General features: G+C 41.9%; 1 protein-coding gene across 2 annotated transcripts in view; it reads right to left on the bottom strand.

The window, feature by feature from the left end:
- The window catches only part of foxj3 (forkhead box J3), a 68,873-nt gene that overhangs the window by 34,190 nt on the left and 16,626 nt on the right, over window positions 1-18,057 (bottom strand). For both annotated transcript variants that reach the window (XM_034082778.2, XM_034082779.2), the window contains exon 2: window positions 9,276-9,773. In XM_034082778.2, the coding sequence (XP_033938669.1) occupies window positions 9,276-9,596 (321 nt within the window). In that variant the 5' untranslated portion in view covers window positions 9,597-9,773. The remainder of the gene's footprint in view (window positions 1-9,275; window positions 9,774-18,057) is intronic.

Below are 18,057 nucleotides of genomic sequence, written 5' to 3'. Positions count from 1 at the left end.
AGCTGCGGGAGGCTGACGGAGAAGGTGGTTAAATCAAACGAGGAAATGGGACAACATCGGCCTGACGTATTTTTCAAGATAATTACTTTCCATGCATATTTGATTAACACGTCATCATCAGGGCCAGTGTACTCATTTTGTTATATCTTCTATCAAAAGTGACCGACCTGCAGTGTGGACGTAAGGCTGAGCCCACGTCGCTCTGAGTGGATATTCAGTGGAGGGCTTTGCCACAATCGAGCTACAGACCTCTGACCCTATCAGCAGTCTCAGGTTGCTGTAGACTTTTTTTAAAAGATCCTTCTCCAGCCTCTGCCAATTAGTCCTGCAGCCTCTTTTCCTTTCATTTCCAAAAAGGAAATGCTGCGTGCACGCTACAGCGCTGGCAGATCAATTAACCGCATGCTTCACAGGAGGCAAGCGCTCTTCAGGGAGAGCAGGCTACCTTAATTATGAATATTATTAATTATACCTTGAAAAAGATGGGGAGAAAAAAAAAAATCAATCAGACTCAAAAGACATTTGTTAGAAATTAAATGCCACCTTGTTTACTTTTCTAAAATAACATTTGGTATACGGATGGAGCTGGCAGCAGGAGACAGTGTAACCCAGCTCCGATTAACCTAACGGGGCAGAATCAGTGTTAAAGGCACATTCAAAAGGACTGGGATCTATTTATAGCATTCATCAGCGTACATCTCTGCCTCCTTGTCAGGGCAGAAATCAGTGCACACATAAGAGTTGATGTTAAAAGGCACCATCTGTGATCCCAGTGTCAACAAAGGTAGAGTCATATTCAGACTGAATAGCCATTATGGTACAACTCCATTATTCAGTCCGACATTGGCTTCTTATTAGCAGTTTCCTGGAGGGCAGGATTTGATTTGACTAACCAATCGCTGCACTAATGCATCCGGACTGGAGGCTCTGACTGTGTTAGGCTGCGTACAGTTACAGCCAGTTAATATGAATATTTAGAGAGACTATCAGTTGATATGGACATTACAACCAAAAACTCACGGTACGATAATATCGCGATATTGAAAAATAAAGGAAAAAAATGTGAATTTATTTTGTAATTTATCATTTCTTTTTTTCCCTTTATTAAATAATACATCTGATTTGTACAGCATTTTAGTAGTATTTTAAAGTGTCAACAATATAATAATCAGACCCTGCAATAGAATAAATCAAGTTTCACTTTAGTTTTTCAAGTAACTCAACTCCAACTCACTCACTCAGCATCATCAAGGTTATCTTTTAGGAATACGAGCATGTCCACATGTAGAAGCTGGGATGTTTGCGCGTTTACAATATCCCCTGCTGTGGAAAAAACTCTCTTGCTTGGTACTGATGTTGCTGGGACAGAGAGATATGCTTTGGCCATGGGTAACAGCAGTGGGTAAAACTGTGCATTGTCTCTCCACCACTTCAAAAACAATACAGTTTTTGCCAAGAAGGTGAGGCTCATTGACAGGACAAGATATAACTGTTGGTACTTGTCAATGTCTCTAGGTATGTACATGTAGACCTGTAAATACGATGTCCTTTATTGTTATCGGTTGTTTTATGTTCATGTTGTAACCTACTTGCTGCCATGTTGGACAGGTCTCCCTTTAAAAAGAGATTGATGATCTCAATGGAACCATCTGGTTGAATAAAGGTTTAAAATAAAAAGATCTTGGTATATTTTGTCAGTCTCACGACGGTATCGAGACATTTATTTACCGCGATATTCGATATATCGTTACATCCCTAATGGACATACAAGGACCATTTCTAAAACATCCCTCATAGAGATGTGTCCTGGTTCAGGGACATAATAGGCAGTGTTTCATATTTACACAATACAAGTTCACCGGGTGCATTGTTGGCTTGTACGAGCACTAGAGCATTGCCAATGTTATATTATGGATGGATATCAAAGAAACAGTTCAGTATCTTAATACAAATAAAGGAGGCAATTAGGTTTGTATTGAATACTGTAGCCTTTTAGCAGCTGGTGGCTTCCGCTCATGTTTACTTTGTATTCACACTTTGGTGACTTACAGTTGAACAGTAAATTGTAAGAACATGCATAAAACAGTTTGGATTTTACAATTATAAATCAGTTGAGGAAGAAAAATGCAAACCAGAAATCTTATCTGAGAATGCAATTATGATTAATTTGTAATACGGACTACAATACTGCTCGCTTTTCTTATTCTTCACGCTAACAAATACTCAAGGAAATGTTTTTTCTTTCAATTTCTTTTGAGGAGATGGCTGTATTCACAGACATGCTCAGCGATATTAAACTCTAACTGTACACACGCTACATTACACAAAAGGCGACCGCAAACCAAGTGGAGAAATGATGGAGGGCAAAAGGCCACTCACTGGGAAAACTAAGTTATAATACAGGGGAAAGCTAAGAGCTATTTTTGTCTAAATCTTTCTAGCTATGGAACGATGACTAAAGAGTTTTGAGCAGCTGCCCACGGCCCTTCATCTGTCCCTCTGAAGAGTATAAGAAATAACTAATGATTTTTCCAGTTATGAGTTGTTTTGAAATGTGCTTCAAATACCAGGCAGTTTATAACGTTAACTGTGACACTGGGGTTGATTTTCTAACCCAATTGTGCCTCAGGCTACATGTTTGTGACTAAGAGAGGGCACGGCCTACAGGAGGTGATGATCTCAGTCACCACATAAACGGAGAGCTCTAGCAAAGACAGTAATACAGATCCTGACCCTTCCCCCCCTATTAGGGAGTCGTATGGGTCTCATTAATGCCAGTCCGATTTTTAAAAGTTCAGCGTACTATAAAGTTCTCATATCCAAAGTCCTATCCAACTGAGACAGATGCCAGGCCCTCACTAGCCAGGGGACGAGAGAAAGTGTAGCTACTGAATATACATGACTGCCTTGACCTCTCATCCTTCTCCATAACAACCAACTGAAGAGCCAGCCTCAACAATGCCAGCTGATTAATGTAAGAGCTTCTTCAGCGTGTGTCTTAGGATGTGTGCAGGGATCACCATCCCATCACAGTCCAGTGTTATCTGCATCATAAAGGATTCTTAGAAAGAAGGAAAAAGCCTGTTAGCACAAGTGGTGTGTCCCAGAGTGTAAGTCAAGTATCGACTTCAACAGATCTTATTATCACGGAGGAGGAAGTTCACTGAATCAATTGATGACCGTGGTCAACAGCGTTTAGAACCTGCTCTCTGTATCTCCAGAGCAAACAGGAAGGAGCCGTTAATGTCTGCCTAAAATGCTAACAGGAGCCATACATATGAACTAAAAGGCCATAGCTATGATTGTCAAAAAGACAGCTAGTTTCAAGTCAAATTGAAGCCAACATCTCCTCGCAGGGCTGCAGGCCACAAGAGGAAGCGATAGAAGCCTCAGGCCTTTTATGTTCTGCACTGCAGTCAGCACTTCACTCAGCGGAGAGTGGGGACAGCAGCTCTTGCCAAAATGTATCTGTGCCAAGGCCTGCCAGCCTGCTCTCCCCGCCCACTCTAAGGGCCAGAGCGTGAGCGGTGGGGCGCCGGTAGGCGGGTGCAAGGTGAGGCTGGTGGGCGGGTGGCCAGGCTGGAGCTTCCTGACACAAGAACCCGCCTCACAGCAGGATCAAACTGGCTGCTGAGTGAATCACCACCTCTCCTACCACCTGACAAAGTCAGAGCCGGGCCGGTATGCAGCCACTTGCTGTCTCTACAATTAACAAGGAATTCAGGGTGAGACAAAAATACTGCTGCATCACCTCATCACCCAGCCAAGGTTTCTATGACACCTACAAAAAGAGAAATGTATGAACTTTGTCAAAAGGATCACTTTTGACTTAGTGTGAGTGGTGCTCTAAATATGTTTCACTGCTGCTAAACTATTCAGTATGAGCAAAGTGCTTAACATTTAAATGCTTGCTTTACGGTGTAATGATGATACAGGCTGAGAAAGTAGATGCAGGTATCAGAGAGTCTTGCACCGAAGCAATTTTACACTTTCAGATTTCAGGCCCTGCAAACCTAAGCTTGAGGTGGGAGATAGGGGCAGGAAGCACAGATTCTCATACCTGACCAATCTCATTTAAATAGGCAACAGGAGCAGGGATGTTCTGAGCTGTGGCTAGTCACTAGTCAGAAGCAGGAACATTATCTCCAGAGTAAATAATGTCCTGGAGGACCAGTAGCTACCCAAGTCGCTTAAAAAAAATAGAAAACTGCTCCAGGCTGCTATTATTAAGCCTCAGATCCAATGGGAAGTTGAACCTTTGATCTGTTTAGGGTACTGTGTATTTGCATTTTATAATGAGATCAAAGCAAGGTCCAGGGCACCCCCCCCCCCCTCCCCTCTAAGAGCTGTGGGCCTCAGTGAAAAAGCAGTGGGAGAGTGGATGTTTGTGAGGCAATCAACAGTAGCCCACATTCTCCTTTAGTTAATTTCCATTCCTGTGTTGAAGTGAAGTAAAAAAGAAAACAAATGTGCCAGTAGCAACAATCTTCTCGACAGTTAAAGTTCAAGAGCAAACATTTCAAACATTTCTAAACTGGTTGAGAATTGCTCCAGATTTTCTTTGGCATTCTTCACCTCGAAGAAATGCAGAGGGGAATTGACACACTTTGCCTGGAGAGAGCCCATAAGGAGCCGCGAGAAGGTTTGAGATGAGGGTCAACGTTTCAGAGTGTATGTGGAGGCTCTACTCAATACTGTTCCTGCCCACTTTTCCAAACAGAAAATATCCCAGAAAAGAAATGGCACACAGTCACTCCTTCTGCGGCTGAGATGAGCAGAGCTTCATGTTTTCTGACGGCTGATCAGAGGGGGGGAGAAGGACTTCGTACAGTCTGTTTGCTTTAATTACCCCTCCAGTATCAAAGTATTTCTGTAGCAAAACATGAGCTTAAATATTGTTGAAAATTGAGATACAGTGCATTTAAACGCAGCAAGAATTAAAGGCAATAGTTACATTTTTGAAAACTACGATTTATTTTAGTATCGACCACTATGAGACAACACATATTCTGTTAACGGTGACTTTGTGACTGATCTTGAAGTCACCATATTATCTTTAAATTATGAATTCACTATATGACTTTTAAATATAAAGTTAAAATACCATTTAAAATATTATTTATTTATTATTTAAAAAAATAGTGCTGTGAGTTTCACAGCAAATGAATATCACATACTCATTTGATGTGTAAAAAGTTTAATATGCCGCTCTTAACATCTAATGAGAAGAACTACTTTTTAATAAGTTATCTTTAAGATGATTTTGTCACATTTGAACTGACTGATTTAATGTTTTCAACCAATAATTCAAATGCATTGACACTGGTTCCCCGTCATGTCAGCATCTACACTTACTGTAATTAAATCTTTACCTTTGGATGTATAGTGCAGCTAGTCATTTAGCCTACTGCTCATCATGATGCATGCACGCAAAGGCTGACAAGGGGAATACCCCCCCCCCCCTGCAGCTTCTTCAAGCCACGCGTCTGCAAATGACTTATGAAGCAATTGCCCCACAAACAGTTGTAGCGAAAGTAAGAGACCGCCGATTGTCCTTTAATGACACGCAATACAGTATCTGTGAAGAGAAGAATTTGAAAAGATGTGACCGCAGACTGGACAGAAATAACTCCGCTCATGTAGTCCATTCATTTATTACTAATCATCATTTACTAAAAAGGTTTAGTAAGGAATTCCAACTATGCTCTTTGGAATTCTAAAATAATGAAACTGACCTAATGTAAAACATCTTTAAAAACGCTCTTCTGACCTCGACTGAATGGGACTGAGCGATGGATATGAATTATAATCAGGAAGACACAGAAGTAGTACTCTGCAATCTACACGTACGGCAAGCAGAACCCTATACTCTTCTAGGAAATAATGCGTTTAGGAATCCTAGTATATAAAACATCCTTAAGGAATCTGGCAGATATTCAATAAGCCGCGCTTGCCATTCACCCTACAGTATACAAGCAGAAACGCACAAAAGACTGCTTGGACTGACCTGCCAAATACAAATCAAGAGTACCTCAGAGAGCTGGAGAGGGTGTTAAGAAAATCCCCGCCTAATTGCTTGCTCGTAGATGCCGAGCACATACTCCGCACTCTCCAAGGCGGCGTTCACACTTTTTGACCTTGATGAATTATCTGTTTTTATTGACAGCACTTATTGATATTTCTTAAAAGCGCCGGCTAATGGAGTTCTATTGAGATTATTAAATGAGCTGCTGGTACTGGGATTAGCCCGGTCTCATCTCGCCAGCACAGCCTGCATTATCATACAGAACAGACGCATGCGTGTGTCGAGTCCCAAATTCCAGCGACTGACATCTCCGGGGAACAGAGGAGCGATGACTACATCCGACCTACATTCACCCCACCCAGGCATGCTCGCTTCCAACTAATTATAAACGTGCACACTCAGTCACACTATAGGTGGAATCATACCATAGTAATGTCACAGTGCAGGGAAACGTGACTCCTGCATGCACGTTGCATGATTATACCGTTTAAATGGTGTGATTCTTTTTTGCAAAGACGCATTTCTGAGGGATTTCAAGTCAAAAACAACTCAAGAGTGACCTCCTGGAGTTTGGGGAGGGAAACTTTTCTCATGCTTTTGCACAGACTTGGATGAAAATATCATTTGTGTAATGGGGATGTGAAAATTCTCCAAGCGTAGAAACATTAGGAACTAACCTAAGGCTGCTGGAGCTCGCTCAAACGCCCCAGGCATGGAAACAGCACTATTGGATTTCATTCAAATGTCTTATGCAATAAAAATATTTTATAAATACTCGATACACATTGTTTCAGTTGTTAAGATACTCTGAAAACAAAACAATGACATGGAAAACACCACATTAACAAGAACTGAGAAATATGTGACGCAGGCTCTAGCGTTTGAGCTCATCGTCAAACCGCATTTCAGAGTTTCCTGTACTGAGCATCCTGGTTAACGTGATGTGGTTTTTTACACGAGAGGTATTTCTACAGTTGCAGCCCACAATAAGGCCAAAATCTGTAGATCTATGCAAACCTTTACTAAACTAGAAAGTACTTGAAGGCGGCGTAATCTCAACCAATGCTGACTAAATCTATAACTTGCTCTTACACCCCATGGCGTTATTCCAGTCATGTCAAATCTACATTACTACCTACAGTTAATGGAAACACTTTCCACTTCCACATTTTATATTTCTGTAAGTGTTACCTCTGTGGGTAAAAAATAATAATAATACAAACATTGAATTGTATACATCTTAAAAATCTTCCACAATCTAACACTGCTTCAAACAGCATGCTTTCTTACTTCCAAATTAAATCGGACACTTTCAAAAATCCTGAAAATAGAGATTTCAGCCTCATCTAAAATGTCATATCTTCAAAACAGCTCCTGTGATATTTTAACAACCCGTTATCAATCCATACTGTGTGACATTTCCAATTCTTGAGTGCCATTTATTAAATATTTGTAGGCATTTAAGACGAGGTTTTAACAAAATAACCATTTCTTAAGTGTCTCCTGTACAAAGCAATACTGAAAGCAGCAGCTGATTTCATGTCAAAACCACAGGAGACAACAAAGGAAACAAAGTCACGCGAATGGCCACACTCGTTAGCCAAGCGTTGACTAATTAATATCATGTGTCACCTTTCTGCTCCATCTACACTGGGCTGTAATGGATAGAACAAAAGTGCAGAGGTGGCAGCAGCAGTACCGGTCTGATTTTCACTGAGGACTCCCACACTGAAATGTGTAAGCAGGGAACAGTATGCATTCAAGTGTCAAATACATGTTGCGTCTTATCTACAGTTATTTTAGTTGTGCTAGCCAGTCACACTATTACTTACAAGCAATAACGTCCACTTCAACCCACATCAGGATGATTAACTCTCTCTCGTACAAAGAAACATTAAGAATTTAAAGTACCATAAATGATACAGATTGACCAATGAGTGCCATATGCAACCAAACCCTCTTAAAAAAGAAACAACAAAAGTGCTGAAAACGTGTGCCAATATCTGTAGAGAAAACCATAAGTGTGTGATGAATAGTTCAATTGGATGCTAAAGAAGGTGTGTGGTGTGGTGTCACAATCAAGACGATGCCTGTGTCTCCATGCAGGGATACAAGCAGCGTGACATCACATACACTGTTGTGTTTCTGACAACTTAATAAGGGTTGATAAAGGCAAAGGAGGAAACAAAAGATTTCATAGTCACACATAGTGTCACACACACACACACACACACACACACACACACACACACACACACACACACACACACACACACACACACACACACACACACACACACACACACACACACACACACACACACACACACACACACACACACACACACACACACACACACACACACACACACACACACACACACACACACACACACACACACACACACACACACACACACACACACACACACACACCTCGTCGCCCCAGGAAATGGGCTTCATACATCTTGTCTGACTGCAATAAAGCAGTGTCTAAGATTCTATTTCCAATAAACGTCGACTGATTGGAAAACTCATTCTAATATCAATTTCCATCTGGACCCTTTAGAAAGGCAATCAGCATAGCTTCATCTCGGTATATCATGGGCTCCTTGAGATGATGACACAGCACTGACTGTCTCTTTTCTGCATAATGGCCTTCTCCTATCAAGGCATCTGCAATGAATAATACCACCCATGAATGGGCTATTTAGTCTGTTCGCACAGATAGGGGCCACTTCTCTGAATATTAATCCAGGGTTTTACACTTCTATGCTTCTCTCAGCGCTGCACCATTTTTCATTCAGAGAAGTAAGGCACTTAGTGTGATTTGGCGCACTCGTAGTTTCTCTTTGAGCTCTCTCAGAAGTGACAATGGTGATTACCAACGGCATCTCACTTTATTTAAAATGCCCAGCGACCACAAAACAATGATTTAAGTCAAGGAAAAAATCAATCTCAACTCTTTCACAAAGGCTGTCCACAGCTTTCTTCAGAAGGTAAGGTCAAAGAAGAATGTGAATGAATGAGTGAATTAGGTTATATGAGTAACTGTATATCCACTGTTGTAAAAACCAAAAGGATATTCGGTATTCAAAAACAATGGAATAAAACTGGTTTGACAAGAAATCAGGAAGTCTGTAAAAAGGCTGAAGCCCCACTTTAATCAGAATGCAACCCAATTGCCCTTATTATGAAAATAGACTTCTACACAGCTACATCAGCTAAAAAGAAAGGCTTTTTCTCTTACCTTCCAGCCGCTGCCCGCCTCCCTGTAGTAGGGAAAGTTATCACAGATCCACTGGTAGATCTCGCTCAGTGTCATCTTCTTCTTTGGCGAGCTGTTGATGGCGAACGTGATGAGGCTGGCGTAGCTGTAGGGCGGCTTGCCGTCCTTGTGTTGCTGCACCTCCTCCTGGTCCAGCGTGGTGTTAGGATCCAGCATGGCGCTCTTCTTGCCCATGCCTGGCCCGTGGGCATTCTGGGCGTCCGCCTTGCGGATGGCCGCCTGCATGGTCAGCTGAGGAAGCCAATCCATGGAGGTCAGGCTGCTCTCCAGCTCTGACGTCATGGTGACGGCAGGCTGGGCCGGAGGGGGGCGGGGAAAAGGTGGAGGTGGTGGTGGTTGCTGTTGGCGCTCGGTGACTGATGGAGAGTGGACCAGGTGCGGAATAACAAACAGACGAGTGACAGCTTGAGGATGAAGGCTCCCTCAGCTCATCAGCATGATGTCCTCCGTAGGTCAACTCTGGAGAAACAGGAAACAGAGAAGGCTTTATTAGACAGCTTTTCTATCTCACAAAGAGCACAGGACAGCAATGGATTATGCATATCAATACTGCAGAGAATAAAAAGAAATGCAAACTAGGAAGCACCTCGGAACAGTTGGCCAACATCAAAAACCGAGTGTCTCTGTAAAGTATGCTTATATTCGCCGTGCAGTAGATCATAAGCCCACCACTTTCTCCACCGCTTGCTGCTCTCAGAGCTGACTCATAGGGACTCCATCTGCACGGAGAGAGAGAGTAAATGCCAGGCAATTGTTTTCACAACTGCCAGCCAAATGGGGGAATGGCTCAGGAGGAATTCCGACTCTCTTGAGGATAGTAAACCCCCTCTCTTTTCTTCCCTGTCTGCCAGCTTGCATGACTCCTCCCCTTCCTCCCCCAGACGGAGCCTCTGCCGTAAACAAGCCAGCCAGTGTCGTCTTGCAAAGCCGTCGTCGACCCTCAGCGTGTCGGCCGGGCTGCGCAGGCCACAACAGCCTGTCTGCCCGTCCCTCTCGGCACACTGCCCTGCCCGGCTTAAAATAGAAGGGCAGAGTAGAAAGGTCTAGAGTTACAATCGTAGGTGAACACGCGGATCTGTGGGAGAAAAAAAAACCCAGAGCAGGATGACACTGCAATCTGGCTGAAGGAGAGAGAAAAGAGAAAAGGCGGGAGAACGAGAAATCCTCAACAAGTGGGGGGATTTCTCTTGACTAAGCATGCTCGCACAAGCGAGTGAGTGTGTGTCAGCATGTGCGATTCTGAGTGTGCACTCTGGCTGTCACACTGGGAATAAATAGTCCTGACTGCACTCAATAGGTCAAATACCATATATTTCAAATATAGTATAAGGAATCTCAATTATTACCATTCAACCACTTTGACATGAATCTTAATAAATACTATACCACAGTGAGATTAGCTTTAAATAGGTTGGTCTTTTCAGGAGTATGTATTATATTTGTACACCAATATTTAAAAAAATATGTATGTTACTTCATTAGCGAGCCAAAAAGTTGGGAAGGAGTTTTGAAAAAAAACATACATTTTATGGGCATCTGCTGTCAATATGAAATGAAGCAGGAATACTGAGATATTTCTAAATTGGGCAAACTGCTTTGGCAGTCGTTTGGTCACAAGCAGTTTGTGGTTGTTCCTTCAATTGATCTCTCACAGCGGGGGGGAGCCGGTGCTCAGCAGCCAATTCAGAATCTGCCATCAGCGTGCACAGCCAGAGCCAGATGATGGAGGCTTTTTTTTCTCTTCCAAATACCCAACAGAACTTTAAGAAGCAAAAAGCCAAATGCAGTTAGTAGAGATCATTAATGGAGTCAAGCTTTGATAATAAATACTACCTTATAATCAGTGTTGGGTTTCATCAAGAACTTTAAAGTTCCTATCCAATGTTTTTCTCTGTTAATTGTATGTACCTTTTAATTCATTGAATATCCTGCCTGTATTCCGCCTTAAGTTTATCCTTTGTTGAGCAAAGTTCAGAGATGGCTGTACTTAGAACAGTAGTTAGTTACCTTGATTTCATTGCATTACATGTTAGTATCAGTATCACTGCTGGAGCCATCCACATAAACATGTTAAAATATTTTCACCAAACTATCGCCCAGAATGCAACTTCTGGCTCAGTTCAAAATCTTTGAGAAGGGCGAAAGCATGACTTGAAAGAAGCCTATTTTGCCATTGTTTGGCAAAATGGTGAATGTTTGGAACTTACCGAGCATGAAGGTTGAAAACAAAAAAGGGATTTTGCTGAGGAGTGGTTTGAGACGGTTTTATCTCTATGAATACTTGTGACCTTTCAAATCTTTTGCAACTGACTGAAATCAAAGTTGTCCGCAGCGGTACTATTTCAACGAGACCAGCACAACAAATGTTTTATGGCCAAACCTTTTGATAAGCAAAGATATATCGAGTTTAACTTTAAATTATTCACATGGAGAAAAAAAAGCCTATTTTCTATTATTTTCTATTCCTCCTTCATTTAAAATGTGCAAATTGTTCACAGGTTGGAGACCTGGATGAAAACGCCTTTGAAGTAACTGCAGTAAAATGCAGATGAATCATAACTGAAAATAGTAATTACTTGTAGCTATTTAATACATTTCATTTCATGGGTGCACCTGAACTGGCAGCTCAGTGTCAGGATCTATACAGGTTAGGGCTGCTCGATTATGGCAAAAATCATAATCTCGATTATTTGGGTCAATAATTGTAATTGCGATTATTAAATGCGATTATTCATTGACTTTGAAAACATCCATTTATTGGAGAATTTTTTTTGGAACAGTATGTTTTTAATAGTTGATTACCCAAGTATAATTCAACTGACAAACCAAAAAAGAAGTAATAATAATACAAAAATAATCGTTTTATTTCGATTACGTTGTTTTCGTAATCGTTGCAAGCCATAATCGTAATCGCGATTAAAATACGATTAATTGAGCAGCCTTAATACAGGTTAAGTCTCTGTGATCCTGCTACTGACACTAAACGCTCAGAATGAATAAGGGTATCGAAGGAGAAGTAGCAGGCAGAGCCTCCTGGCGACCACCAGAGGTGAGCTGATGGAGAGGGGGGGGATGAAAGGAGCTCCTCCCGCTACACAGAGACACATGCCATTTGACCCTCTCCGCTAATGATCCAGCTGCTACATAATCTGCAGGGCCAAGCCGGTGTCTTAATTAGAGAAACCTCGGCAGGCTGAGGCAGGAATGATGAAGCAGGGCATCACAGGCAGTCAGTGAGGCGGCCCCCCCGCTGCCTTCATTACGCTGCCAGGCAGTGGGGCAGTCAGAGCAGGGACAAGCCCCGACCTGCCGCCGCCGCGTCAGAGATGACTGTCGGAGTGTGTTCACCAACTGGGTCTGGGGCGGGTGAGGCGGGAACAGATTAGAAGAAAAAGCCAGGGGAGATGTAGCAGTCAGAGTTCAGGCGCTATTATTACGAGCCCAAGGGAACTGACTTGGGATCCCAAACACATACAGCCACTTTGATCCAGCTCTAGGAAAATGGGGTTCCATCACCGTCACCGCCAAATAAAGGAAAGGGACATTTCTTTCTCAACTTTAATTTGTTTTTAGAATGGAGAGTATTTGAGGGCTGAGAGGGAGAAAAAGATGGTCAAATGTATTCTCTATTCAACACTCAAAGTTTCTTTGTCCTCAGTGGATTAATGGCAGATTTAGTTCTGAATGGGAAATGAAAGCGTTTTTGTAACATCTTAATTTACCAAGGTCTCGACAGGATTTATCAACGTTGCCGCTGCCAACAGTGCACTGACAGTAAACCAGTGATTGTGTTTTGTGTCTCAGCTCCTAAGTCTGAAGTGGCTCAATCAAACTGACAGCTTGGTTATTAAACATGTGCCAGACTGCGCTTTTATTCAACAATCTCCAGTGAGACAATGAGCTGAGTCACAACCAGGGATACTCAACACAGCAGATTACGTCAACCTCATCCTGTTAGGCAAGTATGTACTCCGATGACAAGACAGTTACTGCGTCACTTCTGCTCCCCATCGCCACTATTGCAAAATTCATGTCTGTACTCAAGCAACTACTTAAATGTTTCAGTACCCCTTAAAATGGCTGGCCCGGGATCAAATGAATACTTAAAGTGGGATATTGCTACAATGACTTTCTTTAATAAACAATTGATATAATGACAATAAGCAGCTACTTTATTTGAATCCTAATGCAGAAAGTATTGATGAAGTATTGATGATGCGATGAATGCAGAACCACCCCTGAATGTAAATCTTTACTCATTTCTGAATTTTGAATTAATCCGATGAACATAAGTTCAACTTCTTACTGTTTTATGACGATTGGAAAGTACTGTCAATATCACATCAGAATGAAGCATCAACAGAGGATGCTGTATTTTGTTATTTGTGGGTTAGGTAACTTTTTTCAATTACAGTAACACTAGATGATGTTGTACAAAGCTTTACAACTTGCTCTACAGCACAACCAAAACCTAGTTCCCCGACGCACCGGGGACACATATGTATGTATGAAAGACATCACAAAGTGCATTTTGCATGATAGGTCCCCTTTGAATAACAATATTGCTTTTATCAAAACCATGTTATTTTGCATATGGTTTATGTGCTGTGAATCTATGAGATCCAACACATCCAAAATATCATACCTGAAAGACTATAACAATACAAATATTAGAAACACATAAGGAACTATTTGAAACCACTGGTTTCGACAGCCACAAAATACACTATAATAATATCCCTGCACTCTTGTCACATGCAATCTTTAGTTTAATGAATGAAACAAACGCCTCCTGTTTCATGACATTCTGCAAAACCAGAGGGAACCACTGAGGGAACCGCTGACTGAAGCAGAAGTAAAAGAGGCACATTAAAGGGAAGTATGTAAAACTGAATAAGGTGAATACGACTGATTTTACCATTTAAATTACAGTCCAAGTCTCAGTCAAGAGCAACAAGTAGTGAGCAATACTTAAAGACACAGCAACACACCCCACAGGAAGTGTTAGTCAAGGATAATTAAGAAGCATATCCCTAACTGAAGGAGACAGGACGCACACTAAATGTTTTTCATCTGCCATTTCTGTCTCTAAATGTTTGGTCAATAAACCTGACAAAATGTATTTGTACTGTGTTTGATGAACCGAACACACATGAGTTTACCTGCTGTGAGCTGATTGTGTTTCTGCGGGATGAAAGAAAGCAAGTGCTAGCGAAAAAAGAAAATACAAAATCAGATGCAGTGCTTAATTTGGTCTGAAATAAAATAACTATTTATATCTTACACTGCACTGTTACTTGAATGCTTTTATTTTATACCTTTCTTATTCTATTTTAGCTTGTTTAATTTATTTATTGGGCTTTTTAATTTATTTAAATGCTATTTTATAATGCGTTTCTGTTGCACTTGATGTTTAAGCTTTTAAAATGTTGTATCTTTGTAAATCACATTACATTGCCTTAAGTTGAAATGTGGTATAGATAAACTTGCCTTTCCTTCCTTTCTCATAGTGAATAGGAAAATCGATACCTTCGTAACGCCTGTGTGTTAAATAAGAATCAGGAGGTCAATTAGCCTAGCTTAGCATAAAGTCTAGATGTAAAAGTATTGGTATTTGTTATTATTTGGTGAGTTTGCTGTTGCATCTAAGGACAGACTTAAACAAAATAGGCTCAATCCTCAAACTCACCAAAATGCTATTCATATTTGTATATAACACTCACCTAGCCTATTTCTTTATCTACCTAGAACACATAGACACTATACCTGTGCATTACTTTCATAATTTCCTTTCTGAGAAAAGAGTAGGCTAGTCGGCTCACATTCTCACTCCCACTTGCAGACACATGACTGTTGACAGGTACCAGACTCTCCTGCACTTATCTGCAATTTCCTCGATTAATCCCCTTCTACAGCAGACATGCATCCGCCAGGGCTAACACTCCAGCAGCATGCGTCTGCTCAGCTCCACACACACTTCCATTAAGACGTGCAACCGCCACACGGTATCCGCTACCTCAGAACAGTAGACGTGATGAATGCTGCATTAATAACAATGTCACTAGGTTTCAAACAGACCAAAATAAATATTTACACCACTGATTGTTAAATGCTGGCAAAACCTTGCTGTGTGTGTGTCGAGAGAGAGAGAGAGAGAGAGAGAGAGAGCTTATTATGACAAGAATCTTCCTGTAGTGTGATGGTAACTTGGCAAATGGGAGGAGAATCGTGAAGCGTGCTCCCTGTTATGCCTGAAGATTTGGCACATGCACTCACAACAACAACAGTGATGTAACCTGGTAACAAGCCTTTGGCCTCTTTACTCTCGACCGAAACCCGGGTCATACCTTCCATATCAACGGCTTTATATCCAGCGTGGGAGAAGCCTTTGTTTTCCTAGCGATTGCAAGGGGGATAAACAGGGAGGGGTGGGAACTCTGCTCACCTGCCCTTCAGTCAAAAGGCAGACTCCTCACTTGTTCCAGCCCTGGAGGCAAAGGACTTGGAGGGTTATTTTTGAAATCTCTCAATCTAAAATAGCATGCATCTCAGTATTGTGATCGCACATGAGCTCTGTAATTATGCAGCCAACTACCCTAAGCCTCGTCTTCATTAAAAAAAAAAAAAAATGTCAGTCTTCCTTCTCAATTAAGGTCTTAATGTTTCAGCTCAAACCACCCCCTGGAAAGAAGCATTAATAACCCAGTCCTTACTTGCGTTTTCAGGATGTGTCAATTATCGCTTCAGCGCTCACGCGACTGAGCGCATTGTTCAGCTTATTGCAGCCTGAAGCATAGCCGGGCGCCAACCGGGGCCTCCTCGCCGCTGACATAATGTGCAAAAACGTCTATGTTTTACAGTGCAATCTGTGTGTCAGTGTTATTAGTAGGCAATGTTGTATTAGAGTTGGCTTTTAAGATGCAGACAAGCAGACCTCTTTGCTCACAAAGGAATAATGGTATACATGCTCTTTCTGCTCCCCTACTCCCTCAATCCCACTTCGCCTGTGGATGAACAAATCAAGTTCATAATTATTCTGCCAATCAATCGGGAGCGCAACTGTGGCTGTGGGGCGGTTAAACGCTGAGGAGAGAGAGTTGTCAACAAAGCAAAGCTAAACTGTGAGTTTGTTTAAACCCACTGAACCTTAAAAGAGACACCTTTGTCTTATTAGTCAGTGCCAAAAAAAAGGTCTTCTGAATGTGGTGAGGAGAACATGCATACAGCTGCTACAGATATACAGAGAGATGGACGGGCAGAGGGACGGAGGATCAGAGGTCTGGGAGCTGGCAGTGGATCAACAGAGCCGCTTCAGGCTGTCTGGAGAGGACACAGAGCAAGCAACAGGGTGTGTGACCCTTGACTCCAGACACAGTCAAACCAGAGAGAAATGTGAATAGATGCAGCACATTTAGATAATAGAGAGATGCTCTGAGCAGTCAGACATCTAAATGTGGGTTTGGTTGGATGGATGTAGATAAAAAGGTACAGATCTAAGCAGCACACACAACAGCTCATAATCTAATATGCAGGTTAAAAAAAAAAACGTACATTACATGCCAGTAATGGAATAAGCCTCTGCAGTGAATCGGAGCAGCGATCAGGAGAGGTTGGTCTCTCTGTCCCTAACAGCTTGCCTCGGAGGTGGCTTTTGTTTTGGAGGTGGCAGGGGTGCCCTGACATCGACCATGCGAACCCAATTACCCCAGTCCCACGGCCTGGGGGCCCGCATTAACACACTCCCCCTGGGAGGTAGACTCCACGCCAGCCTGGCAGCCAGCAAGGTCCTGCTGCTGAATCACAAATAGACCACTTAAGGCTCCGGCAGGCCAAGCTTTTTGGTGAGGGCTGATCTACATCAGCATTCGCTAGATCTGTTCCAGCGTCAGTGTTACATGTCGAGCCAGTCTCTGAGCCACGCAGTGAGCTGCGAGTGTCCGTTTGCCTGGGAGGAAAAAGCTGCCAATTGTCAATGGAAGAATTTATTCATTGAAAAAAGATTGATTGGCAAATATTTTTAAGAATTCATTAAATGCTAGAAAAAAATCCAAGCATTCATTGGAACAGCATAATAATTGCGAGCATGCTGCTTTTTTTTCTTCTGTGAGCGTAAACTGAATATATTGGGTTTGGGGCTTCAGGAAATGATGACAGCCATTTCTTAACACTATTCTATGCCACTTTAAACAATACATTGATTGCGAAAATAATTGTCAGATTGCTCGTTAATTGAAATAATCATTGGTTGCAGGCAGGCTTGTTCGCATTGTAATGAATGTTACAAAAGATTGTTTGGATAAATGAGAACCTAACATTTAATTGTTTACATAAATACCGTATGATGTGACTCTTAAGTATAAAACAGTATACTTTGAGCAAAGAAATATTATTATTAATATTTGTTTCTCTTTTAACAATGTATCATGGTTAAATGTATCCATGTCATCTCTCTCAGAAACAACAGTGTGTGAGCCGTGTCTCTAAGTGCGACAGAGACGTGTTACAAAAGAAACCATGCTAGAATTACCCAAGCGTGATTTAAAGGAATTACCTGGGTTGACAATGCATGTGCTACACAGAGCAGGAATCAGGTCATGCATTTCAAATGTAGACAGTGGATGAGCATTGGCAGCTCTGGAGCTAAAGGAGCCGAGACACTGGTTACACCAAGGCAGAGCACCGCTGCTCTCAAACCCAGAAAGAACAGTCAAAACTACATTTAGCTTTGGTTTGGTAGATTTGT

The sequence above is a fragment of the Pseudochaenichthys georgianus genome, chromosome 5 (assembly GCF_902827115.2).
Source record: "Pseudochaenichthys georgianus chromosome 5, fPseGeo1.2, whole genome shotgun sequence".
NCBI classification, from domain to species: Eukaryota; Metazoa; Chordata; class Actinopteri; order Perciformes; family Channichthyidae; genus Pseudochaenichthys; species Pseudochaenichthys georgianus.
Note: the sequence above shows the minus strand (reverse complement) of the source record. Positions and strands in the feature narration are given on the sequence as shown.